The sequence below is a fragment of the Fusarium phalaenopsidis genome, assembly GCF_050370095.1.
Source record: "Fusarium phalaenopsidis strain FUZ10S chromosome Unknown contig_32286, whole genome shotgun sequence".
In the NCBI taxonomy this organism is placed as follows: domain Eukaryota; kingdom Fungi; phylum Ascomycota; class Sordariomycetes; order Hypocreales; family Nectriaceae; genus Fusarium; species Fusarium phalaenopsidis.
In genome coordinates, this window is record NW_028145413.1 from 3,336,486 (window position 1) to 3,363,977 (window position 27,492).

A 27,492-nucleotide genomic window follows, 5' to 3' on the forward strand; every position below is an offset into this window, starting at 1 on the left:
GGTGATCGCCAACAAGACGGGCAAAACTCACATCCTTCAGCGTTGTCTGCGTTTGATTTGATGCCCAGTGCGGAGTAGAGAAGGCGGCTTGCAGATCCTTTGCTTTTGCTTGAAATTGCTTTTTTGCTGATGTGTCGCCCTGAGACTTGAGGTCGCCAGGATTAGGGCTGCCCGTCGGCACTGTCAAAATCTGTCATTAGAATGGGGCCGAGGGTAAGATTGCTTGTCCTGTGAGTTGTGATTGCTCGCGATGGAGTTGGACTTCGTATATCCTCCGTGAAACGAATGTTGGTATATTAAGCGTTCAGTATTGATACAGTACGGCTGCGTGGCTGGAGTTGTACAACTAATGCAAGCAGCCGAATGCCTGCCACAGGTTGGACTCAGCTCAGCCATTTAGATCCTGCTCATCGCTGCACAGCAATCAAACTGTAGTTGCTGCAATTCCCCATGCGGCTGTGCCTCGCATCACGAGGTCTCCTCGTGTTTGATGCAAACAGCTGTCGGTAGCTGAGGGAATGGACACGGTCGTCGTCGTCCTGCTTTCTTTCAATAAAGTTTGTTTGACGTAGCATTCATTTTCTCTTGTTGTCTCAATGCTACGCTGTCATCTCAGCTCGCCTATCGGATGGGGGTTTCTGCGAGATGTTACTGTCCGCCCAAATCACCGGGTCTGGATCGACCCATCCCGAGGCCTGTCCCCTGTTGACTGAATTGTCAACTGGGTGTTTCCCAGTCCACAATGCGGGTTTAATGTCCATAGCCGTCTTTTAGTTTCCCGGTGACGGCTCGTTCCTGCAGACGAATCTTTATGGCGATAATGAGACGTGACAAGCGGCGGAGGAACAGGAAGATGGTGTGCACAAATCGGTACAAAATCGCCCTCACTGAGGAGTTATCGAGTTTGATAAAACACTGGGTAAAGCAATCCTGTGAATGGAGTAGGCGATCAGTAATCCAGTCCCAAGATCATCATCTCAACCCCTGGCAAGTAAAATAACCGACATCGAAACCCAGGTATTACGAACCCAGCCAGCGCGGCCGGGTTCATAGGCAGCCGGCCAGGTTCGATCCGGCAAGATGTGCAGGTCTTGGCCCATGAATCAGAACACAAGAAGCAGTTGCTCCAGACAATGTCGTTGCGCTGTTGTGGATTCAATTGCATCATTGATGCAGCAAGAGTTTGCAGCAGCTAGCCTATGTAGAGAACCAAGACGCAGTTAGCCGTCCTGTCTCACCGTTCGCATTGTTGAGCGATCAGTTGAAGAGTAATCCCCTCCTTTAGAGAAACATGCTCCGTACATTCTCTGTCAGACATTTCCAAACTGTCCGGTGTCGCAAGGGAGCAAACAACCCACTGCTTCTGTTGGAGTGATGATCATCTTGGCTTGCACCTGGAGCATGAAAGCCGAATTGGTCAGTGGTGGAGACACCAGCAAGGCCTCCAGCCTCTGACCTGTGAGCAGGCTGTGACGAGACAAGGAGATCCCAGCTCATGGGCCTAATCTGGCTCCTCCGTTTCTTTTTCTCGCAGCCAGGATCTGAAGACAATAGCAAACAGCGACCAGTGGAGAGGAAAACAGCCGCGCCGAGCGAGGCGAAGTGGTCTTGGAATAGCCTCCCGTGTGAAACACAGCTAAGGTTGTACGCGAGACAGTTCGAGACCGATGAACCAACTGCCACGAGGCTTGAAGGTTTTGGCTTCGGCCAGTCTCAAGCCCGCCTCGAAGCAGAGGCTGCAGCACCAGGCTTTGTAAACAGCGACCACGCTGGTGGCGCCAAACAATACAGAGTAACAAATGTCGATGCCAGGTCTCCCGAGTCCGAAGCCGAATCGGCCCCGTTTTGAATGTTGATCGGCATTGGAGCCGGGGCTGCAACCACTGGTTGAACACTATGCCGGCAACATGACGATTTGGGGACTGGGACCGAGATGGAAATCGAGGCCGCGGGAAAGCTTCACACCGGGACCCTGGCAGTGACGTGGAGAGCCAAGGGTGATTGGCCGACTGAGCCCGTCCAGCTGCCGCGATACCCTAATTCCCCAAGCTGGGGGTTTGAATTGATGGCACTAGACCCATCGACGGGGATAGTGGAGATGTAACCAAAGCCCGTCGTGTGCTTCCTTTTTCCTCTTTAGCTTGGCCTTGAATCAGGCGCCCCTGAGTGATTTGAGGAGTGACAAACATAGCATCCCATCCCAATTACGGTACGACAATCGATCGGGGCCTCGAGACGGCAATTTCCAGACCCTGGACGGAGGTTTTTGTGTGTAGCCGCATTCGAGAACAATCAATGTGCGCCGAATGCCATCGGAGTATTTGTGACTGAAGTGAGACCCTGGCTGATGACGGAGACGTGGATAATGTGAACAGACTCGACGACCGCACGGTGCAGTCTGGTGCACGAGCATAGTTTCTCCTCCAACGTGCGACGAAGCGGTTTCTAGTTGCCATGTTTCTTGTTTCCATTTTGATACTCGTTCAGGTCACTGGGCTCCATCTTGGAATCGATCTCTACATGGATGTCAAATCCAGCATCCGGGTCGCTGTCTTGTGAGCTGTCAAAGCGAGGGGTCTGGAGACAGTTCTCCCTGCTTACACCAAAGTCGGTCAGTTTCTGCATCCCTCTGGAATTGGTGTCAATAATGCAATCGTGCATACTTGGTGCCAGGAGCTTACATCGTGGAGAGATGGTCTCTCATCCTCGCCCCAGCTCAACCCTGTGCTCCTGAATCCTAGACCGCGGATACGTCTCCTAGGCACAAACCCCTGCGTTGTGGAACCGAGCCGTGGGTTGTATCGTGGATGCTCTCAATCGTTTATGGGTGGTGCAAACGCCGTCTGTGCCCAGGTTGCATGCAAGACCCTGCCTTGCTATCCACTGCAATCGGAGTTTTGTGCTCTCATTGCTCGCTTGGTGCAGCTGGTTGCTGTGAGGCGCTCGCAGTGTCCACAGCCTACTGCCGGTGCCCGATAGCCAGCCCCAAGACGCGAGCCACTCATCCAGCGCAGATAACCCAGCCGGCCGGGATGGGGAGTCTGAGCTTTGGCTGCATGCCGGCATTGGTTTCTCTCCCAAGGAGTGCAAGGGAAGCAAAAAAGGAACTCCACAGCAATTAGCTGGTTGGCTGTGGCATCCCCGTAGCCAGTGCCTCCTCCATGGCTCCGTTTGTCAGGGCCATGGGGACGAACAGATCTGGGAAAACCCCCTAGAGTGGCTTGCGTCTCGCTGCAGTAGCCCGTTTGTTGCAGGGTTTGACAATGGATCCTGCGCTGAGAGCCTGGGATGGGATGGGATGGGATGGGATGCTGGGATCCAATGTAAGAGGAGAACAGTGGAAACGCCGTCGGCTGAGGGTGGGAAGAGACACTGGTAGATCTCCCGGGCTTCCTGGCTCCTTCCGTCTTATACTACATCTACCTATTAGCCGCTCCTTCCTTCTTTCCTCATATCGATGACACCTGCCTCGCAGCTGCCACTCGGTTCCCGTTCCTGCTCCTTCTCTCTCTCACTCTACATCCCTCGAGGTGATCTTCCAAATTTCTATCCCGCATATCGATTGTTTCTTGTTTCACACTCTCCCTCTTTAACTCTCAAACATTCATTTTGTGAGACTCCCTTCGGCCATTCCGATCTCAGCTCAGTGGTTCTAATCATCATCTACCAGCGTTTCTTACAGACGTCGAGAATGCTTCATGCCTAAAGTTTCTTGGTCGCGCTCCCTTTCTTCACCCTTGATCTCGCCTTCAGCATTCCTTTGAGCTTGATCCCTTACTTTACGCCTGCCTCGCGCATTTTCATTCCATTTTCTACCAACAGATCGTCCGGGACAGTGGCGCCTTATCCACCATGACTACCGATAAGCAGCTTCTCGGAAGCATTGTCGCCTTTGAAGGCCATGCCGAAACTATGTCAACACAACTGAGACTCCTCCCAACATCGCCTCAAATTCTCATTCTCCCAAACATTCAGAGCTATGTCTCAAACGAAGGCATGGGTGACAGATTCGATGCTCGCATCTATGTCAAAAGCATACATGAAGCCGTCGCTGCTCGGCATGAAGTTGCTCGAAACTTCCTCCAAGGGTCAACATCTAACAGCAAGCGACTCGTCTTCATGAGCGGTGGCACTCCAGGCGCGCAAACTCTCTGCATCAAGGCCATCATGGAGAATGAAACAGATGGCGACTACAACCGCGCCGAGTCCATCTTCAACCATCTTGTTAAGGAGGGTGTCGCTGGGCTGGAAAACCCAGCTAGGGACTGGCGAAGACGAAACACATTCGAGTATTTTGGCGAGCAAGAGTTCGATGAGGAATTCGAGGACCCCATAACTCGGGCGATGCGAGCCGCCGACGCCTTGGACCGCCAGACCGCCAGCCTTCAACCAACTAACGAGCTTGATCTGACGACTGCGACACGCCCTCGGAGCAACAGTCTGCCGCTGTATGGATACGCCGATAACTTCGGAGATGCGGCACCTTTCTTCGTTTTTGGCACTCAGGACCAGGAAGAGATTGAGAGTGTGATTGATGAGGTCGCAGATGAGATCTGCTCTCCTCGGGCTTCCATATTTGCTGTCACACATTACGACAAGCCCGCGGATCCTCTCTATCCTGGATTCACCAATCTTCAGCCACCTTCGCCCAGGAATTCTTTCCCCCGATCCCCAAGTTGCATTGGAGAGTCCTATGGTCCTATGGCCGTCCCTCAAACCCTCGGCCCCGAGGTCTTCACCCCACGGTCCGACGTGTTCAGCATCCGTTCCACAGATAATGTCGTGTATGGAGAGGCTTCATTGCTGGACATGCGACTTTCGGGCCGCAGAGCTACACTGACACGAGTCAAGTCTCTGGACCGTATCTATCCCGCCACTCCCAAGTACCGGGATCTCTGTGTCCCTGCCGACGCAGCAGAGCTTGCACGGGAGTCTGAGCGTGATCTCGAGCAACAGACACCCTCTGAGGCTCGCCGACATTCCTGCATGGTCATTACAAGTGCAAAGGACTCTCGGCCAAGCAGACTCAGTTACATTGAGGGGCCTAGAACTATTGTCGTTAGGTCTAACCGCCCAACCGTTAAGGTTGCACCGGTCCCTTCGGAAAAGAAGCGTAAACCTGCAAGAGCATCATACGTCGACAGAGGAACTGATGCTGAGGAGATTCCGTCGCCAGAGGAGCCTTTTAAGCCTGCTCTGCCCTTTCTGGAGGATCTCGTGGTGCATTTCAGGGATGAGGTGCCAGACGCTCTTCTTGAGTCTGTTGTTGGTGGCTTCAGAGCTGGCAACTATCCTGTCGTGTGTCACTCGTCATCCACTTCCGAGGCCGACGAGATCAGTGCCTCTGTCCCAGGGACACCTGAATCTCAGTCGATCAAGGATCTGGACTGTACAGACGACGTTTACCACGAGCCCACCGTTGTCGCTCGAAGCAGTTACACAGACGAGTACGACCCGTTTGCCTATGTGCAACCCAGCTGGCCTCAGGCGAAGCCACGGCAAACGGTACCCAAGGTACAAGTCGAGCGACCACCTACGCCTGCCCAAACACCTCCGCCTTTGATTTCGGACGCAGATGAGAAGATTCGCGAGTTCAGAATTAGCAGCCAGCAAACAGCTGTAACCATCCAGAACTCCCTGCGCTCCATTCTCAAGGATCATTTCCCTCCCGAGACCCAGGGCTACCGTCAGTTTCAGTTCCCTCTCCTCCCAGAACTAGAGGGGCTCTGGAGGCCCATTTTCCGAGAGACAGACTCAGATGGGACTCGTGAGACCAATCGCCGGGTGGACCAGATTCTGGCCATCGGCGCTCAGCGCGGCGTGAAGAAGAACCATGCCTCAGCCATCACGGGGCAACTAGAGAAGCTGGGGGCCAAGCCCAGTGGCATGACCCGGAGTGGAAGGCTCGATTTCAGGTATGCCATCAGCCCCAAATTCAAGGAAGTTCAAGACTTACAATCAATAGATATCTCCTCGCTACTGCCATGCAAGCATACACTGCTCAGCCTCTGACCAGCCAGACACACGATAATCCTTTCGCCAATTCTTATCTTCTTGCCACCCTCATCATTCCCCACCTAGAGACATACCTCGTCTTGCACACGGAAGTGCGGTACCTTCTTCTCGAGTACCCCCCGGAACACCTCCCTACCATGCTGGCTCTGCAGAAGCTTGTTGGTGTCGACATGATGAAGGTGGCACAAATCGTCGATGCCAACAGCAAAGAAACACTTCCATTCACTCACCTGCGGGGGACAACACCCATCAACGGCCCGGAGCAGGGACCCGTCGGCCGTTTTGGAACGTCCCTCTCGCCAACATCTGGACCTTGCTATGATGTGACAGTCTCCAAGGCCAACTTCCTACTTACCTCGACCGCAAGCGACGCAGAGGTCGCAACATTCATTTCTACTGTTTTGAAGATTCTTTCTGATATTTCATCATTCTACACTCCTGAGGAGGCCCCAAAGAAGCCATCGTCAAAGAAGTCGAAGCCGCCCTCTCTCACAGGAACCTTCTCGCCCTTCCCTCGGGTGTCATCAGGACCACAGAGTCCACCAATGTCACCAGCTCTTGCGGCCAGATTTGGAGCGGGTCTTTCGGGGTCGTCTGCTCTATCTAGCCGGGCTCCTTCCATCGCCGAAACGGTCAAGACGATAAAATCGGTAAAGAGCAAGCTGAGCCGGGGTAAATCGAGGCGGAAACCCTCCAATTCCGATGCCCAGTCGATTCTCACCGTGTACCTCGACGACAGCGACTGGGATCAGGAAGACCGACGAATCATGCCTATCTTGTCCAAGAAGCCGGATATGCGAAGAGGGAACAGTCGGAAGGCGCTGAAGATGCTTGGTCTGGCATGAGCATTTGGGAATGTGGATGATTCTGGCTATGTTGGGTTTGATGATGTGGCTATCATGACGTTACGATATTTTGTACTGCCCTGTCGTGGCATTTCCTTTTCGTCATTTGTTGATTGTAATGAGGTTCTATAATACCCCGGGATGAGTTAAGGGAGGATAAAAGCAGACATTCGTTATGAATCAAAATAATCATAGTTGTTAACACTGTTTCGGTGTGCGTGATTAGACATGGAGGCCCCCTTTGCTATTTTGGATGGGGCATGAGACTCTGGAGGTCCCTCGCTTGGCCCTGCCAACATTCACCGACAGTTGTTGATTCAGGGGTATGTGTGTCAGATCAACGCGGACATTTTAACGAGGACTGGGTGTTGAAACCTAGCTATGTGCTCTAAAGGAGTCAAGCTGATTATCCATGTTAGCATGGGTTGAGCCTTATGGAGATGTGTACCCCTATAACCGCATGAGATATAGGCAGGCCAAGTGTCAGTCGTTGTTCAACACACACCTCAAAGATGGCATCACTCCCATATCCCCGGGAGTTGCATACTAGAGAAATCTTAGAGCTGTTGGGGCAGCAGAGTCTAAAAGAAGAGAATATTCCACCTTTATTAAGAATACTCCATTCTCGCATACACTAAGGATAACAAGAATTCTCGGGGGCAAGTCAGATCAGAAAAAGAACCAGCAAGGCGAACCAGGATGAAAAAGAAATAAAAGCAAAAACCACATAACGATCGATATCAGAACCAAAGCAAAAGCACGATCAAGCACGAGCGCAGCGCTTCTCCCCCCTTCTTTCCCTTCTCCTCATGGCTGTTGATGTCTGAAAGGAAGCTCAAGGGTTTTGCAGAACCGAAATGGGAAGACGGATGAGCTGGACGGACAGGGCTTCCGACGGTGAGGACGGCTTCGGTGACAGAGGCAAAAGATTTCTCCCAATGTTCGAGTTTCGCAAATAGAGAACAACAAGAACATGAAGAGAGAAGAGAGAGAAAACACTCGCGCACGCGCAAAACCCCCCAAGCCATCCGCCGTTGGAAAATCTGCCGTCATATTTGTCGTTTCCCCCCTCAGACTCCGGTCCTCATTGCGCTCCTCCCATTCCGTCATGATCCCCATCCGTTCAAAGGTCATCAAAGGGCCCGGGCATGACCCCGAGGAAAACAAAAGGGTTTACCGTTCTTCCAAATGCCAAAGGGGGTTGGGTGCTGGGGGGATGTCGTGATTTGCGGGGATGAAGAGCGAGATCCAAGTGATCATGATTTGGTCTATGCGTGCGCAGAAATGGGGGAGAGCAAGGGGGAAAAAGCAAACATCGTGATTCAACCCATCCGGTCATGTCCCTAGCATATTGCATAGCGTTGCCCTGTGTCCCGGCCGTACTCCGTCATCCTGCTTCGCCCCAGAAAAAAGAGAGCATCAAGGCATTTAGCAGCAGCCGTTGTTGTTGGAGTTACCGACGCCCTGGCCCTGGCCGACTTGCACGCTGGGTTTGGTGTTGTTCGCCGTCGTGGTGCCCATGCGCTCCTTGATCTGGCGGGCCATGGTCAGGAAGGCCTGCTCGACGTTGCTGGCGTTCTTGGCCGAGGTCTCGAGGAAGGGGATGCCCAGGCTGTCGGCGAACTCCTACAGAGGGGGTTAGTCGCCCATGATACATACAGTAGGCGGATATCGCAGCCGAGGGATTGGCGGGCGGCTTGTTGGAGACAGGGGCACTTGGGCGCTCAGGCGCAAAAGTGCATGTGACCGTGGCCGGCCAGGCTACGAGATTCCAGGTGCGGATGAACTTACCTTGGCCACGCTGTACTCGACAACCTTCTTGTCCGACATATCGCTCTTGTTGCCGACCAGCAGCTTGTTGACGCCCTCGGTGGCGTATCGGTCAATCTCCTGGAGCCATTGCTTGACGTTGTTAAACGAGTCCATGTCGGTGACATCGTAGACGACGCAGATGCCGTGGGCGCCACGGTAGTAGGAGGAGGTGATAGTTCTGAATCGCTCTTGGCCGGCAGTATCCCACTTGAAGGGCTATGTTAGCTGGTTGATCGAAAAACAAGGTTTGGGCGTGCGCGCTAGATGCCACGTACAATCTGCAGCTTGACCGTCTTGCCGTCGAGCTCTATTGTTCGGATTTTCTGAGACAGGGGTTAGGTGATATCCTAGGCAGGAGGGGTCGGGCGAGGATGACGCACAAAATCGACACCGATGGTCGAGATGTAGGACTCGGTGTAGGTGTCATCGGCAAATCGCAGAAGCAGGCAAGACTTTCCAACACCGGAATCTCCGATGAGGAGGAGCTTGAAGAGATAGTCGTATCTGAGAAGGCGGTGCACGTCAGAAAAATGTCATCCAGGAATCGCATCCCGACACCTGAAGAGTAATCGAAGCGAGGCGGGCGCGCCGGCGATGGAAGGGAAGGGACTCTGGAGCGGCAGTCAGCATGGGCGGTGGTCCATCGAAAGGAGGTTATCGCAAAGGAGGCGGGAAGAGGTGTGGCGTACTACTCGGGGTTCATCTTGGCGGGTTTGCTGTAGGTATCGCGGCGAGGCGAGATTCGTGTTCTGGGCGACGAAGAAGGGGGCGAGATCTGAGATGAGCGAAGCCGAAGGCGATGAGGGATGAGGTTGGTATGGAGATGATGGGGAAAAGATCAAGTTGGTTCCGCTGAGATGCAGAGGCTCAAGTACGTCAGGGACTGGAAGACAAACGTAACGCCAGGCAGCGCCAGCGCGGCACCAGAGGGAAGCAGGGCGGTTCGGCGGTGGAATGGGGCAGCTGACAGGTCACGTGAGACGCAGAACAAAGGATTGCTGGCTCTGGTGAAGAGGCTGTGCAGGTGCAGGAGAGATGGGAATGGATGAGGATGAAATTAAATAAAAGCACGACGATGCCCAGATTTATTTTAGCTCTCAAGCAGGGTTTAATCTTACTGCTTATTTTTCTTGCCTTGCTCTTGCTCTTGCGGAATCAAGACGAGGCAAAAGTTATTTTTGACGAGATTGTCCTTTTTTGCCCACCTTGAGAACCCCAACCTCGTTAACCAACTGGCGGTTTCGTCACGGTTTGTTGAAAGATGCACCCAAAACTGCCCGCCCCAGCAGAAAAAAAAGAGAGACCGCAGGATTGCATGTGACAAAAAGGAAAGACGACCTGTTCGTGTACCTGCATCCATGCCGTCTTTCCATCATGCGGCCCTTTTTACAAGTCTCGGGGCTCTTTCAGAGTCAGTCATTCACTCAGGTCCAGTGACATGGTAGGTCACGACATTGGCTGGTGTATGATCCAAGGTTTGTGATGGGCGCCTTGACCGGCCCAAGACTGCATCATCTCGCAACGAAAGACAAGAGGCTCTCAGTCTCTCACCCAGCGAGATAACAGCCCCTTATCAGTGGACCCCGTTTCATCGTCCCCCTTGAAAGAAGATCCAATGCTTCGTCTCGTTCCCCGTGGCCCCTGGAGAAAACCACCTGGTCCCGTCGGGGCGGACACAAACGCTGGACCCCGCCCCGCCACATCCCGCTACAGTATCCGCTGTCAGCCGCGCTGTGACGGTGGAGACCTGTGGCTGGGCTGGCCAACCAGGAGCTTGGGACTCCGCATGTATCTCTTACGCAAAACATAGTGCAGGGGTACTTCTCGGTCAATCCAGCCAACCCGGCTTTACCCATTTGCCCTCTGTCAAAAAAGTTCCAAAAGTGGACTGGGTCATGTCAAGCTATCAACCAACTACCTCACCATTCAACTTGACTCTACAGTCTTCTACTCAATCAGCTTTAATCAAATCTACTCGTCGCGCAGTTCCCTACTTCGGCCTCGCCTCTACCTTATTCCAAAATCCATGAGGCTCCCCATCCCGTTGCGCTGACCACCCAATGGCCGCGCCCATTCGCTCCGCTATAAGCCGTTCCGGCCGGCCCTCTGCCGCATCACTTCGCCGGCTCTCCAGCGCCCGTCCGGTCAAGGCCCAGGTCAAGCCCATAGCCGTCCGGGAGCTGCCCTCTGCTCCTCTGCCTTCAGATGCTACCATTCTTGAGACCTCGGTGAGGCGAGCTGCCTTGTCGAGGACCTATTTCGATGCGACGGGCGTACGGTGGGTTGGAGCCGGCGATGACGGGCCAAAGGACCCGAACAAGGTCAAGCTGGGCAAGAGTACGAAAGACCAGGATGACGGGGAGGATTGAGAATCTTAAGACCATATAATGCTGACCTGGCACAGCTCTAAGAGTCCTCCAAGAACGACTACCGACCCTCCTCCTCCATCCTCTCCCCCACGATCTCCTCGCGCCCAACATCTGCCTCCACCTATTCCCCTCGACACACCCGCACCTACCCACCGTCTCGGGCCGTGTCGCATATAACGCCGCCCTCTGGACGTCGCCCATAGCCTGGAACCGCGTCCCAATCATCGGCAACGTCCGCATCGAGATCCTCGCCGAGCGCATGACCTCAGAGCCCCTCACCTTCCTACCCCGCCGTCCGGGAGCCATCCCCGAGCAACTCGTCGTTCGCTGGTGCGAGAAGCGCAAGGAGCCCAGGTCCGCCCGCGATGCCAGCATTATTGCGCGGTCGCTGCCCTTTGGTCGTGGTGTCGACCCAGACAAGGCCTTTACCGGGCTGTTTGTGTTCGACTTTGACGCCGAGGGCAGGATACTGAGCCATACGATCGAGCAAGCGCAGGCGGGCGGCGATTGGGAGGGCGGCGTCGGCGCAAAGGTCGTGGGCCTGACGGACTGGCTTCTCGGCGGCTGCAAGAATCCCAACGACACACCTATACCCATGTTTGAGCGTCTACGAAGGCGGCGGTCCATCTAGACCCTCGCCTTTTGAGGCAAGCGAGAAAAAAAGAGCAACAGTGGCGCTCCGGGCTGTATTTGTAAAAAAGGGAAAAGGATTCAAGAACAAGGGGGAGAGTAATGACTCCATACGAGAGGCGTTTCCGGTACAATCTCCATTGATGGATGGCATGACCAGCTGTTTCGGGTTGAGTCTCTGAGCATCTCGAGTCCGGGGGGGTTATAAGGGACCGTGTACAACAGTGAGCCACACAAGACTCCACACATATTGACTATTCGTAGCCTTTGTATATTACTACCTGCAGCAGCTCCTATTAATAGAGAATCGACTGTATGAGACAAGCAATGCACATCTGCCACGTGGTCACCGCTGCATGATTTGAGATTGCTACGAAACTCGTTAGGGGTGTTATCAAATACTTGAGGATGTACCACATGTTTGGTTTAACAGCATATGACTTTAGTTTGTCTGGTCGAAAAACGTAGTTTCTCGGTCATGGGTCGGGACTTTGATCGATCAATGTGTTTGCTAGTGTGGGTTAGGTATGCAACATTGGGCCTGATGCCAACATTGTGCGGGAAGCCATAGTTTTTGTCGTGTTCACATCTTGTCTCTGAGAGAGGATGGGTTACGGTCTCAGTCATACAGAAGCTCATGGCCTCCCGAGGCCTTGTAGGGGTGGAGGAAATCCTTAGAAACTCGATCATTGTTGGTCTGGAAGACGTGGATTCTCTCTTTGTCTGTTATCGACTCTTGAGGTTGTCTCACTTGCCAATGTTTCCTTTGCTTGTTCCAAGTTGCATTCCCATCATCCAACACTTGCTGGCGGCCTCGAGCCTAGACTCAACACATATCCAAGCTACCCATAGACATAGCCAACTACAACCCCGGTCAATAACAGCAAACACTAACCAAAAATGCGATGTCCTAGCTTTTGTCGGTTCATCTATTCATGCATGCTAACTATGCGCGCCGAACCACTAGTCTTGATATTTCCAGTTCCATTCCCATAGAACCGACTCCTCTATAACAGAGCCGTTCCCCTTTCCCATCCGCAGCCAAAGGGCATTTCACAATATTCTGCCCAATGAACTGCAAAGCCCACAGCTAGCAATTTTCTCGTAGCAAACATGTGGCGCCTGCCTTTCTAAAACACAATCTCACCCAGATTCTCTCCCTCAAAGCCCTGCTTGGCCAGTTTCTTGAGCCTCACCTTCTCCTTCGCCTTGTCCGCCGCCTTCTTGTCCTCAGCTAGCTTCTTGACCACCTCGAGCTCCGCGCGCTGGAATCCGGGTGGCGGGTCGTCGTCCTTGTCGAGGTCGATTTCGCCGAGGAGGAGCACGTTTTCGCCGCGCACGAGGAAGATGCCGTGCGTTATGTCGGCGTAGAGACCCGCCGGTTGGTCGCTGCCTGCCGACTCGGGGAGGGGCGCAAAGATGCGCTCGACCGTGGATTGGAGGACGAGGTTGGCTGGTTTGCATAGTCAGAAAACCGTGTCCTCGCAAGTTCGCCCCCTTCCAAGTTCATGAGGGTCAGAAAGGAAAACCAACCAAACTGATCCCAACTTCTTAGCACCCCAATAAGTTTTCTCCCGTCGCGCAAGGCGACCATAAGCTTCTCTGCAGTTTCACCAGCCGTCAGCACTCAATCCTCCCTTGTCTGTCCCCCCCTTGTTGCTCAAGTCCCATCCCTCCCCAGGACCGCAAGCAAGAACCAACTGTTATCATGGCGAGGTCGTACTGTCTGTGAGGTCCAGCAGCTGCGCAGCAGTGGTGAACATCTGCGGCGGCAGCTGAGGCAGCGGTTGCGGAGCGCCGCCGCCGCGTCCCTGCGGAGGGGCATCGGAGATGGACAGGTTCTCCATTATATCATGGATCTGGGGGGTGTCGTTCGCGGGGGTTTTTCGATTGTTCCGGTGCTTTATAAATCCATGGAATATTCGTTTCTAGAGCTCATGACATACACATTGCGAAAAGAGCTGCGTGGTTGTCTGAAATAACGGGTTGCTGGTCCGTGTCGTTGATGCTTCGACGTTGAGCAAAGGTGCGGCGAACCTGTTATCGATAAGAGCTGCATCACGTGCACGGTCATGTGGTCGGCGTCACCGTCAGCGAGATGCCTGTCGATGGTCTCATTTTGTGCCGAATGCGGGGCAGCTTGGAAAAGTCAATAGAGGGGCGAATAAGGAGTGAGGGGCATGTTAAACATGTTGGCGGGGCACATTCGAATCTGCCAGGGAACAGAGCAAACAAGCATCCATGACAAGCCTTGGGCCGCAGGTTGCTAGCGGGTGAAGTTGCAGCAGTGACCTCGCCTGTGCGTCATCATTCATTGATTAATCAATAAATTTTTGTCAATTATTTTACATTCATTTCATTTCATTGCTGATTATCTTTGTTGGGCTTCTCATTTCAGTGATGCATCACAATGAGAGAAATCGCCACGTCTATTTTTTTCTGCCAGCTCAACTCTACCGCAATCGGCGAGTGAGTCAATGGGGCATCTCTTTCTAGCCGGATGGATATCTGGTGCATCGTTCGCTGCCTTTGCCTTTGCCTTTGCCTTTCCCCTCCCGTGTTTGGTTTGTCCTGGGAGACCTCGTTCAAAGAAGAACAAGAAAAAGCAAGAAATCCAAGAGCAGCCAACCAACCCCTTGTTGTTTTTTTTCTCCCGGACCTCGTCAAGAGTCGAAACAAAATAATGTCCCTCTCGTCTTGATATATGCACCGTAATATGCCGCTCAGGTAAACCGTCCCGCCTGAATTCTTGGTTGTGTAAAAAAGACTCTATCATAATCCACCGAACGCCTTTGGATGGATGCACGTTGTATCATCTCTGTAATTAGAGAGAGCAAGGAAAAGAGGAGATTTGAGGATGAAACTCATGTCAAGAGGCCGGGTTCAAGAACCTTTGTCGACATGTGTTCTTCCCTCTCATGATGCTTGGTTGGCGGAGAAGCCTGGTACCTTTTCAGAACCGGCTCACTCACTTCTAGCCATTCGTGCAACAAGCGCCGCGGTAGGTTCCAGCGTGAGCTGTGCATCAAGTGACAAGCTGTCGACGATGGTCAATCGCCTGCAGAGGCCAGAGCTGATCGCGAGAGGGCGTGCCGTGAGGCTATGCCCGGCTCATGGTAGACCGCTCCAAAGCCTCCTGCAGCTCTGGTCTTGTTGACAAGGCTTCCCAGGCCTGAGCAAAAGAGAACCACTGGCGTTCGCGCTTGTGGCTCTCGGGCCAGTCGTCATACTCGCCAGTGACGACGCCCTCGAAAAAGTGGTATCTTGACCGGTCTTTTGATGACTTGGGCGCGCGCTTCTCATCGATGTCGCCGAGGTCGTAGCTGATCTGGACGGTGATGCCGGCCTCTTCCCAAGCCTCTCGCTCGGCGGCCTCTTGGCACGTCTCGTCCGATTCCCAGCCGCCCTTGGGCAAGACCCAACCTTTTCGCCGGGTGGACTGGATCAACAGCACATAGTTCTGATCGGGTGTGAGGGGCACGATGCCAGCGACGAGACGTTCACCCTTGGTGTTGTAACCTGCAAAGTGAAACATGTTAGCGAATCCGAGCTTGTTGAGCTAAACGTGGGGTATGGCCATGGAATTGTGGTCAATGACATTGGCCGCAGTCGCAGGAACAAATTGAGTGCCAGCGACAGCGAATTGGGGCTGGGGGATTGGTGGCGCAAGAAGCGAGTTGAAGATGCAGGCTTGGGAAATTACGAGAGCAGAAAAAAGTGAGTGTGCTCAAGTGCAGAGAGTATGTAGGATCGCGCAGTTCGCAAAGACTCACGTTGCTTGCTTCTGCCCACTCGGGACTCCATTGACCGGCCACCAGCGCCCGAGTCGCCAGAGGCAGAACTCGACATGTTAGTGGTGTGTCGTGGACGAGGATTGGGGGAGGGTTTCGGAGGGTTTCTAGTCGGACAAGTTCGAGAACACAAAGGCTCGCAAGTCTCGGAGAGCGATGAGGCGGACGACGGAAGCTGGCAGATCCACGGAGGGAGCGGAGCGGAACGGATGTTCACGTTCACCCCTGGGTCGAGAGAGAACCTGCGACGGGCGGGCGGGCTGCTTTCAAAGCACCTGGCGATGCATCATTGTCGACAGAGAAAGTTGTAAAGTTTCAAGGGGCGGGAGGCCGAGGAAGGAGAGCAAAGACAAGAGGTCGTTTGCCCGCGCCAGAAGGAGCTGGGTGCTTGAGGGTTTTGGTCGGGGGGAGCCCAGGCGCTCCAGAGAGCTGGGCTGGCGATGTGATATACTGCGAGATGATGGAGGTGTGGGCGCGCGCACGCGCAAAAACGTCCCAAGTCTAGCTCGAGGGGGGGCCAGCGGACGACTCGGCGGATCTCTTTCTGTCTCTGTCTGTGTCTGGCACAGGGCAGCAGAGAGAAAGAGGGATGGGGCCGGGGGCGTGTAGGTACCGGGCTTGCTTGGGGCGCTGGGCGGACGTCCGACCCTGTCTGCGAAGAGAGAGGGCGTGGAGGCTAGAACCAACAGCGAGAGCTGGAGGCAAAGGAGGCGTCAGAAAAAAAAAAGCTGGACCCTCTACAGTGGACGACGGAGTATGCGTAGTGGCCGTCGATGGTACCCCTTGTAAGCTTGCCAGTAGCACAGGGCAGGGCAGGGTAGGTCGGTAGCTTTTGCTGAGGTGCGCAGATGGATGGAGCTTTTGTAGGGCGAAGTGGTACCCTGGGGGCAGTGAGTCGCTGGTACGGTACTGTACGGTGTGGAACCGAGGGCTTTCGCTGGGTCAACCGATGCAGGCAAACTCTGATGCGAGAAGTTGCCTTTTTTGTTGGTGGTTTTTGTGCTGGCTGACTGAGAGCTGACGGTGACGGAGATGGGGGAGAGGAGATGAGGCTTGTTGGTGCGAGTAATGAATGTCCCAAGCCAAGCCAGAAATCTGGTAAGGTACGCAAAGAGATGCTGCTAGGCAGGGACAGAGGCTAAATTTACGGCGCGCAGAAACTCTATCGGGTGGTGTTCCGGAGTTATCGGCGTGAATACTCCGTTGGTAAATTCACCGGAAGCGAGGTCGGAGGCGAGATCTTTCGAGAAGAAGCTCGATTAGTTAGTTACAAGATGGATATCGATGGACGCCAAAAAAAGAGGCCTGTCGCACAGGTACTGGAGTTGTGAAGTGCAGGGTAGGCGCCTCGCCAAAGAACCCGGGGATCCTGGTAGGTGCTGTAGCGACCGGAACCTTGTAAAGTCCAATGCTAAGAGCTCAGCACGTGGCTCAAGAAAGTCTGTTCGTCAAGGTGACGCTTGTAAAAACAAAAGTCAAAGTGAGGGCAGCTGGGATAAAGGTAAAAGGAGGGCCAATGGCAGGGAGCTGACGTATAAGAGTAGAGATAAACGAGAGCAAATGCGAGGTAAGGGTGCTTTGGTAATAGGTAGACATCCAACCGTTACATGTCTCGTGCCGTCCAACTCTGAGACCAGAACTGAGATGCCGGCGGTGACAGAGCCAGTTGGCTTTATACTCGAGCTAATCTGGTAGCTCGCCCGTGGTCGATGGAACATGGATAGGCTGGCCAGCACCTGTCCCCGTAGAAAAGCTTCATTCTCTGCGAGAGCAAGACTGCAAGGCAAGCCAGGGACAACCCGGGATGTGCCACGGTGCTATACCATACCCTCTCAGTAGGGCAATGGGCGTGGATGAGGATGGATGTGGCAGACAAGCATGGGATGCACATGGGGGGTAATGCGATGGGGAGAGTGCCATCATTGGAGATTTTTTTTCTGTCTGTTTTTGCCCTGGTGAGGCCACACCCCCCTTTTCTTCCTATCAGAGACGCCCTGGCGAGACTAACAGAGGAGATGGAAGATGCAAGATGGTTGAAAGGAGTAGGAGGGTGCATGCAGGGAATCTCTGACCCAGGCTTCTACGTACGAAAAGTACAGGCACAAGACCAGTAGAAGACAAACTTGCGAGCCAAATGGTGCCAAAAAGATCCCCTATTTCCCGTCACTGGCACCCTCAGTCAAGCGAGTTCTGGCCTAGGCTCTCCCTGGAAATGGAAACAGTCTATCGCTGGGCCCGTCGTCTCCGCTCGTCCCGCCCAGAACCCACGGCCTGGGGCTTGGGAGGATGGAGAATGAGGGCCGAGTTGTGCCATGACCATGACGGAGCGTGCGTTGCGTGGTGCCACTAAGAACAGAATGAGAAAGGAAGCTCGCCTCAGGCTGCCGTCACTGTAAGAATGTGGCATGTGCAGCGGCAGCATCCAATGTCAATGTGAGTGCAACGATCTACCCCGTAGTTAGGCATTGAGCGTGGCTGACGGGTTCTTGTGACTCTCTCATAAGCTCTCGAAGCATCTTGTATCATGGGTGTTCATGAATCGTGACGGAAAAGGCTTAGAAACTGACAACTGAAAGAGGGTGAAGAAATAATAGCGTCAGCGTCCATAACTCATCGTGCAACAATACGCCTAAAAGGGAAGCGGGCATGCATCACGGCCATGCACTCTAGCAAGCCCGGTCGGCCATCAGCCAGGCCCTTGGAGCAGCAAAAAAAGTCTTGGATCTGGGTCGGGTCCCTTTGCAACCACGTCTCGAGTCGGTATATCAGCACGCGGACGCAAGCTCTGCGCTCGCTCGCAGGGCGTGGGGTACCCATGGCGCTGGAGGGGGGAGAGGGACTGGGGGGCTTGCGGCGTCTCGCTCGCGGCGACTCCAAGCTTGGCCTCTTCTCGATTCACATGTTGTCAATGATAGGTTCATCGTCGCCCACGGCCAGCTTCTGCGCTGTACCACCTTACCCTGACGTACGATGCACCTAAGTAAGGTGGGAGGTGAGAGGGAGGGGCAGAAGGACCGGCGCTTGTACTGCATTGCTCCGTACAGAGGAGTACAGTTACAAGCATGTCGTTGAGGCGAGCCTTCTGCCTCGTCGTCCTGGCCCCCGTGGCTGAAGGACGCGTTTTCCAGTGCAGGAAAAGTTATCACTGGGAGTCGTCATGTTCCAATTGGGGTTATGCGCATCTATCGTCGACGTCCGATGACGGCCTTGTAAGTCAACATGTCAGGTCTTGTTTGCCTTTCATCTCTCACCCAGAACGTCATATCGTTCAAGTCGCTAATTGGCAGGTGGTGTGCATTTATGCTTGGCATTGCCTGTCCAGGCCTATTCCACCGGCCATCTTCCGTCGGTTCTTTTCAACAATAAAGAGTCTCTGGGTATGCCAATCACTTCATGCCGATAATTTCATAGCGCATCTAGTTCCGCAGCTCCCAACGTCCACTAACACCGGATGCTAAGGCCCGAGGAAAAGAAACGAAAGGACGGGAAAAAGCCCGCACGTCGGACGATAGAGGGAATGGGTGCCGTGACTCTTGGCCTCTGGCGGAACAAGACACAGACAGAAGCATTCGAAACCTGCAGAGAGATGGAGCCTCTCCCCCAGGAGGCACAAGAAGGCAAGGCAAGCAAGTCATTGTCGGTTGTCGTCGTGGCCCTGGAACCGTCCACTTTTTGACACTAGGCCGGTAGGTTCTTTGCTTTTCCTCTCATTCGTCGCAGCCGAGAGCTGCAGCATGCAAGGAATAGAGGAAACAGGCCGTCGTCGACGTTTGGGGATTGGCCACCATCAGCCAGGGCGATCGTGTTTCCTGCGTCTTCTCCAATCTCATCTCATTTTCCCGGCCCTGGGCATGTACCTCTGTCCCCCCTCCATCAGCATGACATGAGATGGAAAATCGACCAGTTGGTGACACAGCGGCTCAGCCTTGTCGTGCGTCGAGTGTGAGTGTGTTGGGAGTCGGGTCATGTTCCTACTGGCCGTGGTGTCTGGCCCTTCACCGTAAAAGCAAGCCCACCTCACCTCTATGCTGTGGGAGAGAAAGGAAGAAGCAAAAAATGGGCAGAAACCTATCTGTCAACCCCCCTGCAAGCTACTTTTCTGTACATATTTCGGGAACCTCAGCGGTCGGATCCGTTGGGCTGGACCCTGGAGTAGCACACTTTGTCCTCCACTCCAGAGAGAAGGCCTGGCAGGGGCTCCAAGACATGGACACATGTTTGTGCATGCTTCCAAGTGAAAGAAAATCATGACACGCCTTGGAAGGAGCTGCGTAGAAGGAGTCTTTTTATCAGATAGATTGAGACTCTTTATGTTTGTTTGATACAGTTATAAAGCTGCTATCAAAGACACTTGTCAAGGTGGAAGATAGCCCGGCAGTGAAGGATGGAGCCGGTGTACTGTAGGTATCACCCCGCAGTTGGAAGGAGCTGGAGCTGGCTGGCAGCACCCGTCATTCGCAGTTGCCTCGCCTGAGGTGCTGAGCCGTTTGTTGATCTTCAAACGTCGTGCGTCTCCAGCTCCAACCTCCAATCTCCATCTTCTCCATCTCCCTTCCTCAAAGTTCGTCCAAAACCCACCAGGCGCCCACTTCTCATCTTCCGACTTTTCCTCACCGGTCACGGTCTGACAGACAGACGACCTTTTGTGCCTCTGCAGTTCTGCCACCCGCAAGTGCTCGCGCCTTTCATCGGATCCCAGATCCTGGGTCGATCCGCGCAGTTTGCCTCGCCTGCCTCAGAAGCTCCCCCATCTCTCAAATCACGCCCTTGTCCTGTGTGTCTTTTGGGTTGCTGAACCCCTGTTCGGTTGCTCCCCCTAGTCGCCCAGATCGAAGCCGGCTCGCAACTGCTGGTCAAGCTAGACTGCCTGTCGCACACGATCACCGTCGGTCGACCAACGTTGGGTCGTCATCATCCCGTGTGCAGCAGCAAGCAACCAGTTCGGTTAACCTTCTTCCGTCAGCTAGACAGACACACACAACATCCCACGCTCACGCACACACTGTTTCCCCTTGTTTCAAGAGGGGAATTGGCGGGCACGCGATCGCTTCTTTGCTCAACAAGCACAAACTCACACGCCCCCTCCATTCGTCCAAGCAAGGCTCGCCCGGGAATCCGCCCCTCCACCCGCGAGCTATCCCGCCGGACGCAGGCGGTACCTCACGCACCGACTTGCCCGTCCTGGGTAGCCTCCCTCGTGGGTGACGTCCTCATCTCCAACTCGTCGTGGTCCGTGAGATCCATACCTACAGCTACAGCACATACATAGACGCGGCGCCCCTCTTCGGTCGACGACGGCTACAGGTGGTTCCGTCTCGGGCAATCCATCGCCAGAGCATCTCTTCCAGGCTGGGTGCTTTTTCAGCTGCGCGGCTCCAGTGACCAGTGGTGCTGCCGGTGCTGCCTCGAGGCCCACGATGGAACCCAGTGGCATGCGCATCCCTGAAGATGCGTCGTTGCGGTACGAGTATATCTCGCCAATTGGTGAGTGCTTATTCCCTTGTTCTGCTCCAACCGTTTGCGCGCGTGGTGCAATGCCGGCTTGTCGTTGGTTGCCGGCGCCTGCGCTTGAGCTCCGCCGCGGCCGTTCCCCGTGGCGCCCCCGTCTTCCCCGTCCGGGCCAAGTCGCTCACGTTGCTCCATTTCCACTTCACTTGCTTGCACACTTACAGCACATCCACTTCAATTTCCATGCCCAATTTAGGCTGGCTACGGCTTCGACTTGCCTCGGCCTTGGTTGTCTGTCGACCAGAAGGAATTGGATCCCACGTCCCACAGTTTCCGCGATCCAATCTCAATGCTTGCGGGCCAATGTCCGGGCTGCCAACATCAATGTCAATGGCTCTTCAGCTTGTGCACACCCGCCCACAATTACTCTCAACAAGTTGTTGATGCTGCTGCCGCTGCCTTTCCTGTAGCCATGGGTCTGCCGGCTTGTTTGTTCGCCAATCCCAGCATCCGTATTCGTACGGTCATCATCTTTTGCTGGAACGTGTGACAAGACTATTGCTGGCACCAGTGCCTTCTCCAGCTATTGGATCACTCGCATACACGCGCATGATACGCCCCGAGCCTCTACCTGGGCAGTCTGTCAATGTCATGACACAACTCAATGCCATGCCGTGATCCTCTGACTATTACCATGGACAAGGCTTCAGGTCGACAGTCGGATATCGGAATCTTTCTCAGGTCGGGCCGTCGCGGATCTGTTCAAGGGCCAGGAGTCTTGTACATGGCTAATGCTCCGAGGCCATTTCCGTTCACACCCATCATATGCCTGTCTATAATCTGGCTGTACCTTTCCCCGTGACGATTCATGCCTCCTACACGCATCTCATGTCTTTCTTGGCCCCCACGCTTGGTGTTCTACACTTGACACCTCACAAAGTCTCAGTTTCTACCACTCATCCCCCACGCAATTGTCATTCGTACCTCCTTCTTGACCGAATGCTGACCGACGATTAGCCTACTCCAAGTCATCAAGATGCGGCTACTGTGGAAAGCGTGGCAACAGTCAGTCAAAACGTGAACCCAGCCCCTGCACCTCCCCGTTTCCTGCTTCCCCGAACGCCTCAACACATGCTCCACTGACGGCACGAGACTCTAGTTCCCGCATAGTCGTATCATGGGGGAGAGACTCTACACGTGCCAAGTCAATATTCCCTTCCACTCTTTGTCATACTCCTTCCACACCAGGCACCGAGGGACAGGCGAGGCTAACTAGTACGTGGGATGGTAGGCTACTCTTACTACGCCTCTGCATCATCAATGAGCCCCGGGTTCTACCAGACGCTTCTTGGTAGGTGCTGGAGGCGTTCTGGTACGCTCATGTATCGACCTGATCAGCGTCGATCATGTTGTCCTCATTACACCATCCGCCTCGACTCTAGCCAGTTCAAGCCATCCAGGGACCAGCGACAGACCATCAACCGCTTCAACAGGTACATTATGGGCGAGACCTATACGAAAGAGGTTGCTCGTCTTCACCCAAAGTCGCGTGACCAGGCAAAGAAGCGAGATAATCACTTTGACCTCATCGAGCGGGTTCACGAAGCCGAGGATGCTCAGCTGCTCAAACCCCCTGAAGCTGCACACAAGCTTGTCGTGACTCTGGAGACAGATGATTTCACAGAAGAAAAGTTTGAGGTCTACGAGAACTACCAGAGAGTGGTGCACAAGGAGGGGCCGAGCAAAATAACTGCAGGCGGGTTCAAACGCTTCTTGTGCAGCTCACCCCTGAGACGAGAGACGATGGTGGATTCGAATGGCAAAGAGCGCCGCCTGGGGTCTTATCATCAGTGCTATAGGTTGGACGGCAAGCTCGTGGCGATCGGTGTGCTTGATCTCTTGCCCGAGTGTGTAAGCTCAGTCTACTTCCTCTACCATGAGAGCATTCACAAGTGGGCGCCGGGCAAACTCGGTGCGCTCTACGAGATTGCTCTGTCCATCGAGGAGGGTTATGGATGGTGGTACCCAGGCTTTTACATTCACAGCTGCCCCAAGATGCGGTACAAGATTGACTATTCACCGCAGTTTATTCTTGATCCGAACTCACTTGCCTGGGATCCTCTGGATCGAAAGATGTTGGATCTCTTGGATAAGAAGCCGTTTGTCAGCCTGTCCCTGGAGAAACAGAGGGAGTCTAATGGCAATGGTGATGGTCCATCGAGCACTGATGAGGATGTGGAGATGAGCAACAAGTCCGATGCCGAATCAGAGGACTCGAAATCTGGAGATGATGAAGATGACTGGCTTTTTAAAACCAACATGCCAGGCATTCCTCCTCTCTCTTCGGTGGCCGACTGGGATCTGGACAACATCGCGTTGAAGATCAAGCCTGATGGACCGTTGTACAAGACATCAAATCTTGTTATTTGGGATAAACGGGGCGTGGAGGATTATCCGGGATTGAAGGCTGGAGTTGCAGAGCTTGTTGCAGCCATTGGGCCAGATCTGATAGACCGAATTTGTTTGGATTTTACGCCACGAGGAGGATAGGATTCTACTTGGGGCGAGGGGGACTTGTGTGAATCTATAGAGAATTGATGATGATGATGATGATGATGCTGATGAAACATGATGCAAGAAGGATAAGTATTACGCTGAAATGCCTTGTAAATGATTGCAATTTGTGAGTTGTAAGTTGAACTGAGTTGAGTGCCTGTGTAATGGATCAAGGTCAGAGGCTCCATCAAGCACCCCGCAATCTGCAACCCACCCACCACACCTAGCTTTTTTCTTTATCTTATCACTCACCTCGGTGAAGGGCCAACCTTTTCCAAACATCAAAAATCATCGAGTGATTGAGACCCAGCTTGCGATACAGCATTTCCGCGTCGCGCCCGATAGAGAACTAGCATTGCTACATCTTGCAAGCTTGAGAAGAACACACCGGTCATATCTGCTGCTGAGCGCCCGCCATCATCACAATGGCGACGCAGCAAAGCCTCTTCTCGCCTGCTGAGCTCGCCTACCTCCACCGCACCCTCTCACTCCGACCCCCCATCCGACCTGATGGCCGCACACCGACGCAGTTTCGTCCTCTGACGGCTGAGACCGGAGTTCTTCCCGGTACAAATGGCAGCGCGCGAGTCCACTTTGCCGACGGCACCGAAGCCATTGTGGGAGTCAAGGCCGAGATTGAAAAGACGGCTGGCGGAGAGGGGGACCAGGGCGAAGAGGATAGAACGAGGGGCGACTGGCTCGAGTTGGCGGTGGAGATTCCCGGACAGAGGGATGATGATGCCTCGACGGTGTTTTTGGCTGAGATGTTGAGGGAGGCGCTCTTGGCTGACAAGGAGTTTGCCAAGAAGTTGAGGATCAACAGGCGGTTTCACTGGAGGCTATACCTCGATGTATGTGTGGCTTCTACGGAGGGCCCTTCTTTTCGCGACAAGACTGATACTGACTGCATATACAGGTTCTGCTAATATCACCTCCGCTGTCATACCCTCTCCCCCTTCTCTCACTCACAACCCACCTCGCCCTCCTGGCTACGCGCCTCCCGCGCCTCAAGTCTGAGGGTGACGAAGACCCCATGTTTGACGACGATTGGGAGGCTTCGACTTTTCTGTACCCGCGCGAGGGTGCTGGCGCAGCTGGATCGCGACCCCCGATTACTCTGCTCGTCGTCGCAGTTGGCGACAACACCATTTTCGACCCAGCCAAGGAGGAGCTTGCTGTCGCGGAGACGGCGCTTGCGGTTTCTGTGGCCGAGGTGCGCCGCGTCAAGACGGAGGGCGACATGGAAGTCGATTCTACGGGCCGCCAGCTTAGGTTGCTGTCTATCCGGACGGTTGATCCGCCTTCGAGACTCACACCACCCGGTGTGCCGCATAACACGAGTACCAATGGGACGAAGCAAGCAGGCGATGCACAGAGTGCTGAGGGAGTATGGAAGGCGCCTTTGGGAGGAACCAAGTTCGGTGTCATGGATGGAATAATACAGGCCGTGTTGGAGAAGGGTGGTGTTGCGGATGATGTGTTGGATGGACTGGAGGGCGTTGAGTTGACATGACGAGACATCTGTGATTTGATCACTGTGGCATAGAATACTACAAGATGTAAAAGGCTAGATATCCGATGTAATCATACAACCTGCGACTTGGAAGGCGTGGGCTCATTATGCTACAGCTATTTTACAGGCAGATTTGAGTTTTTGGTTGCCATTTTTATACATTTCAAAAGATACCAAGCCACTTCTTCTTGGCTTCCTCTGGCTTCTTCTCCTCCTCGGTCTTCTGCGGGGGCTCCCGTCCCATGGCAGCGGCCTCGAGCTCGTCCTCGGACTTTTCCTCTCCCTTGCCGAACACGATGGACACGGGGTCCTTGGTTTCGATGCCGTGCATCTTCATAAAGTAGCGGCGCTTGGCGACGTCGTCGAGGTGGCGGGTGCGGTGCTCGACGGCCTTCTCGGCCTTGTCCTGTTCGTGCAGCAGGATGACGTTCTTCCAGCCGACAAAGAAGTGGATCGGCTGCGTCCAGAGGTCCGAGATGGGGGGAACGAGTTCCTTGTAGGGCGAGTTGTACGCGTAGTTCATGAAGAAGGTGAAGACGCCGAGGGCGAAGAGGGTGCCCTGTGAGGGGTTAGTATCGGTGGTGTGATTTGCTCGTTGCTGCCCATTGGGAGCAATTGAGTTGTGAGTTTAACGCACCATGGTGATGAAAGTGTGCAGAAGCCTGCTGTGCCAGAAGAAATGCGCCCAGGTTCCCTCGGGAGCCATCATGCCCGGGTAGTTCTTGGTGTTCTGCGCGGCGATCTCGGCGGCGGTGAGGTCGGGTCCGTAGTGCTTGGGAACATGGTTCCTCTTTGCTCGGGATCCATGGGAAGGTGGGTTGAAGCGGGCGGGCTTCTCGAGAACGATGGGCTTTTCTGTCGAGGAGCTGGCGAAGCGGATTCGGATGCTGTTCTGGGAGAGCGGGATGCTGATGCCGCGCCAGAGGGGTCCCTGGAGGGGGAGGAGGAAGCGTGGGATTATGGCACGGGTTGCCATTGTTGAGAATGCCTCTGCTGCGGAAGAGAGAAGCTTGTGTTGATCCTGGGTCTCCTCCGCGTGCCACCGGACGGGCGTTTCAAGGCCGAGGTTGGTGGGTTGAGGATGTTTTTTTTTGGCGATGCCCTCACTTTCGATTCAGAAGAATCTTTTTTCCGAAGTCCGCTGAAGGGTAAAAAGATCAAGCACTGACTCGGACCCGGGAAGCGGGGGACCCACTCCGCTGTTTGCTCCCCTCCGTTTGCTTAGTCTAAACCAAAAAGGGTCAAGGGCTCTGACATCAGGTACTTGCTACCCCGGAAAAACCTGACCGCCGCGCGGACCCGCCCTCATGATCCGACTTCACCCGGAGCCACATTCGCAGTCTGCGTAATTCTCGCGCCCTGATTGGTTACGCGCACCCCAGCCACAGGTGGCTGCCGAACGGCCGTTGGCGAAAAAGTGAGCAAACTTCCCGGGCAGATGGCCAAGGCAGGCGCACACCGGGGCGGCGGGCGGCCCTTTTTGGCGGGCTGTCATGCTGTCATAAAGATTTGTTTTGCCTCTTTCCCTTTTTTTTCTTCCTTCCCTCCCTCCTTCCTCTTCATCCTCTCTCCCTCTCTCCATTACCAACCACATCTTCAAGATCCAGTTCTTGACCTTGGCTCGAGCCTCACCTTACCTTTACCACCTCATCCTTACCCGTTAATTCATACCTAACATTCACAATGGCTGGCGGTAAGTGCTTTTTTTTCTGTGCAGCAGCCTTCACCCTTTGTTTGCGCCGGGACCGCGAGCGTCGCTGGGAGGTCAATTGAGGATCGCGAGACAGAGGAGCTTCAGCGCAGAGGATTCCACGGCTTCAATTCGAAGTTTCGGGTCTTTTGAGGGTTCTGCGGCGGCCGCTGACGGCGGGCACGCGAGCTGTGTCGCTTTCAGCCTGCGTCATTTTACCCAGACAAGGCTTCCCTCCTGACCAAGATTCTCTCGACAATGGCTCACCAACAGCCTGTGCGACGCCATTCACCAGCACCGCAATCTCACCCTCGCCCTCTCTCAGACTCAATCCCTCTCAGCAGCGCTCACACCCGGCACCGCACCGGATCCGCATTTTCACTCACATACTAACTCGACATTCCCTCAGGCGACGTCAAGAAGGGTGCCAACCTGTTCAAGACCCGATGTGCTCAGTGCCACACCGTTGAGAAGGACGGCGGCAACAAGATCGGCCCCGCCCTGAACGGCCTCTTCGGCCGCAAGAGTGGTACCGTCGAGGGCTACGCCTACACCGACGCCAACAAGCAGAAGGGTGTCGAGTGGAACGACCAGACCCTCTTCGACTACCTCGAGAACCCCAAGAAGTACATCCCGGGCACCAAGATGGCCTTCGGTGGCCTGAAGAAGGCCAAGGACCGAAACGACCTCATTGCGTAAGTTTTGACTCTTCTCAACACCTGCGTCTCCCATGTCGCGTGTGTTCAGACCTCACATGAACTATGGCTAACCATTGTCTCAACAGCTACCTCAAGGACTCTTGTGCTTAAGCGACCAAAAGACA

General features: G+C 54.2%; 9 protein-coding genes across 9 annotated transcripts; 5 read left to right on the top strand and 4 right to left on the bottom strand.

The window, feature by feature from the left end:
- Nucleotides 1-3,852: 3,852 nt before the first annotated feature.
- On the top strand, nt 3,853-6,860 carry LRP88_03315 (uncharacterized protein; the record flags this gene model as incomplete). Its single annotated transcript, XM_083239942.1, has 2 exons — nt 3,853-5,915; nt 5,966-6,860. The coding sequence occupies 2 exons, from the start codon at nt 3,853-3,855 to the stop codon at nt 6,858-6,860; spliced, it is 2,958 nt and encodes a 985-aa protein (XP_083105072.1).
- A 1,428-nt stretch (nt 6,861-8,288) lies between these two features.
- LRP88_03316 (Rab family GTPase YPT1) lies at nt 8,289-9,375 on the bottom strand (the record flags this gene model as incomplete). The annotated part of the gene is made up of 5 exons (XM_083239943.1): nt 8,289-8,486; nt 8,652-8,879; nt 8,948-8,995; nt 9,053-9,176; nt 9,365-9,375. 5 exons carry the CDS (start codon nt 9,373-9,375, stop codon nt 8,289-8,291), a joined length of 609 nt encoding a protein of 202 aa, XP_083105073.1.
- A 1,357-nt stretch (nt 9,376-10,732) lies between these two features.
- LRP88_03317 (uncharacterized protein) lies at nt 10,733-11,672 on the top strand (the record flags this gene model as incomplete). Its single annotated transcript, XM_083239944.1, has 2 exons — nt 10,733-11,009; nt 11,077-11,672. 2 exons carry the CDS (start codon nt 10,733-10,735, stop codon nt 11,670-11,672), a joined length of 873 nt encoding a protein of 290 aa, XP_083105074.1.
- A 1,129-nt stretch (nt 11,673-12,801) lies between these two features.
- LRP88_03318 (U6 snRNA-associated Sm-like protein LSm1) lies at nt 12,802-13,518 on the bottom strand (the record flags this gene model as incomplete). Its single annotated transcript, XM_083239945.1, has 3 exons — nt 12,802-13,124; nt 13,205-13,273; nt 13,395-13,518. The coding sequence occupies 3 exons, from the start codon at nt 13,516-13,518 to the stop codon at nt 12,802-12,804; spliced, it is 516 nt and encodes a 171-aa protein (XP_083105075.1).
- A 1,253-nt stretch (nt 13,519-14,771) lies between these two features.
- On the bottom strand, nt 14,772-15,520 carry LRP88_03319 (polyphosphatase DDP1; the record flags this gene model as incomplete). Its single annotated transcript, XM_083239946.1, has 2 exons — nt 14,772-15,190; nt 15,445-15,520. The coding sequence occupies 2 exons, from the start codon at nt 15,518-15,520 to the stop codon at nt 14,772-14,774; spliced, it is 495 nt and encodes a 164-aa protein (XP_083105076.1).
- Nucleotides 15,521-22,410: 6,890 nt separating this feature from the next.
- On the top strand, nt 22,411-23,460 carry LRP88_03320 (arginyltransferase; the record flags this gene model as incomplete). Its single annotated transcript, XM_083239947.1, has 1 exon — nt 22,411-23,460. One exon carries the CDS (start codon nt 22,411-22,413, stop codon nt 23,458-23,460), a length of 1,050 nt encoding a protein of 349 aa, XP_083105077.1.
- Nucleotides 23,461-23,891: 431 nt separating this feature from the next.
- LRP88_03321 (exosome non-catalytic core subunit RRP42) lies at nt 23,892-24,979 on the top strand (the record flags this gene model as incomplete). The annotated part of the gene is made up of 2 exons (XM_083239948.1): nt 23,892-24,317; nt 24,383-24,979. 2 exons carry the CDS (start codon nt 23,892-23,894, stop codon nt 24,977-24,979), a joined length of 1,023 nt encoding a protein of 340 aa, XP_083105078.1.
- A 163-nt stretch (nt 24,980-25,142) lies between these two features.
- On the bottom strand, nt 25,143-25,955 carry LRP88_03322 (uncharacterized protein; the record flags this gene model as incomplete). The annotated part of the gene is made up of 2 exons (XM_083239949.1): nt 25,143-25,538; nt 25,617-25,955. 2 exons carry the CDS (start codon nt 25,953-25,955, stop codon nt 25,143-25,145), a joined length of 735 nt encoding a protein of 244 aa, XP_083105079.1.
- Nucleotides 25,956-26,662: 707 nt separating this feature from the next.
- On the top strand, nt 26,663-27,478 carry LRP88_03323 (cytochrome c549; the record flags this gene model as incomplete). Its single annotated transcript, XM_083239950.1, has 3 exons — nt 26,663-26,672; nt 27,079-27,364; nt 27,454-27,478. 3 exons carry the CDS (start codon nt 26,663-26,665, stop codon nt 27,476-27,478), a joined length of 321 nt encoding a protein of 106 aa, XP_083105080.1.
- Between the last annotated feature and the right edge of the window lie 14 nt (nt 27,479-27,492).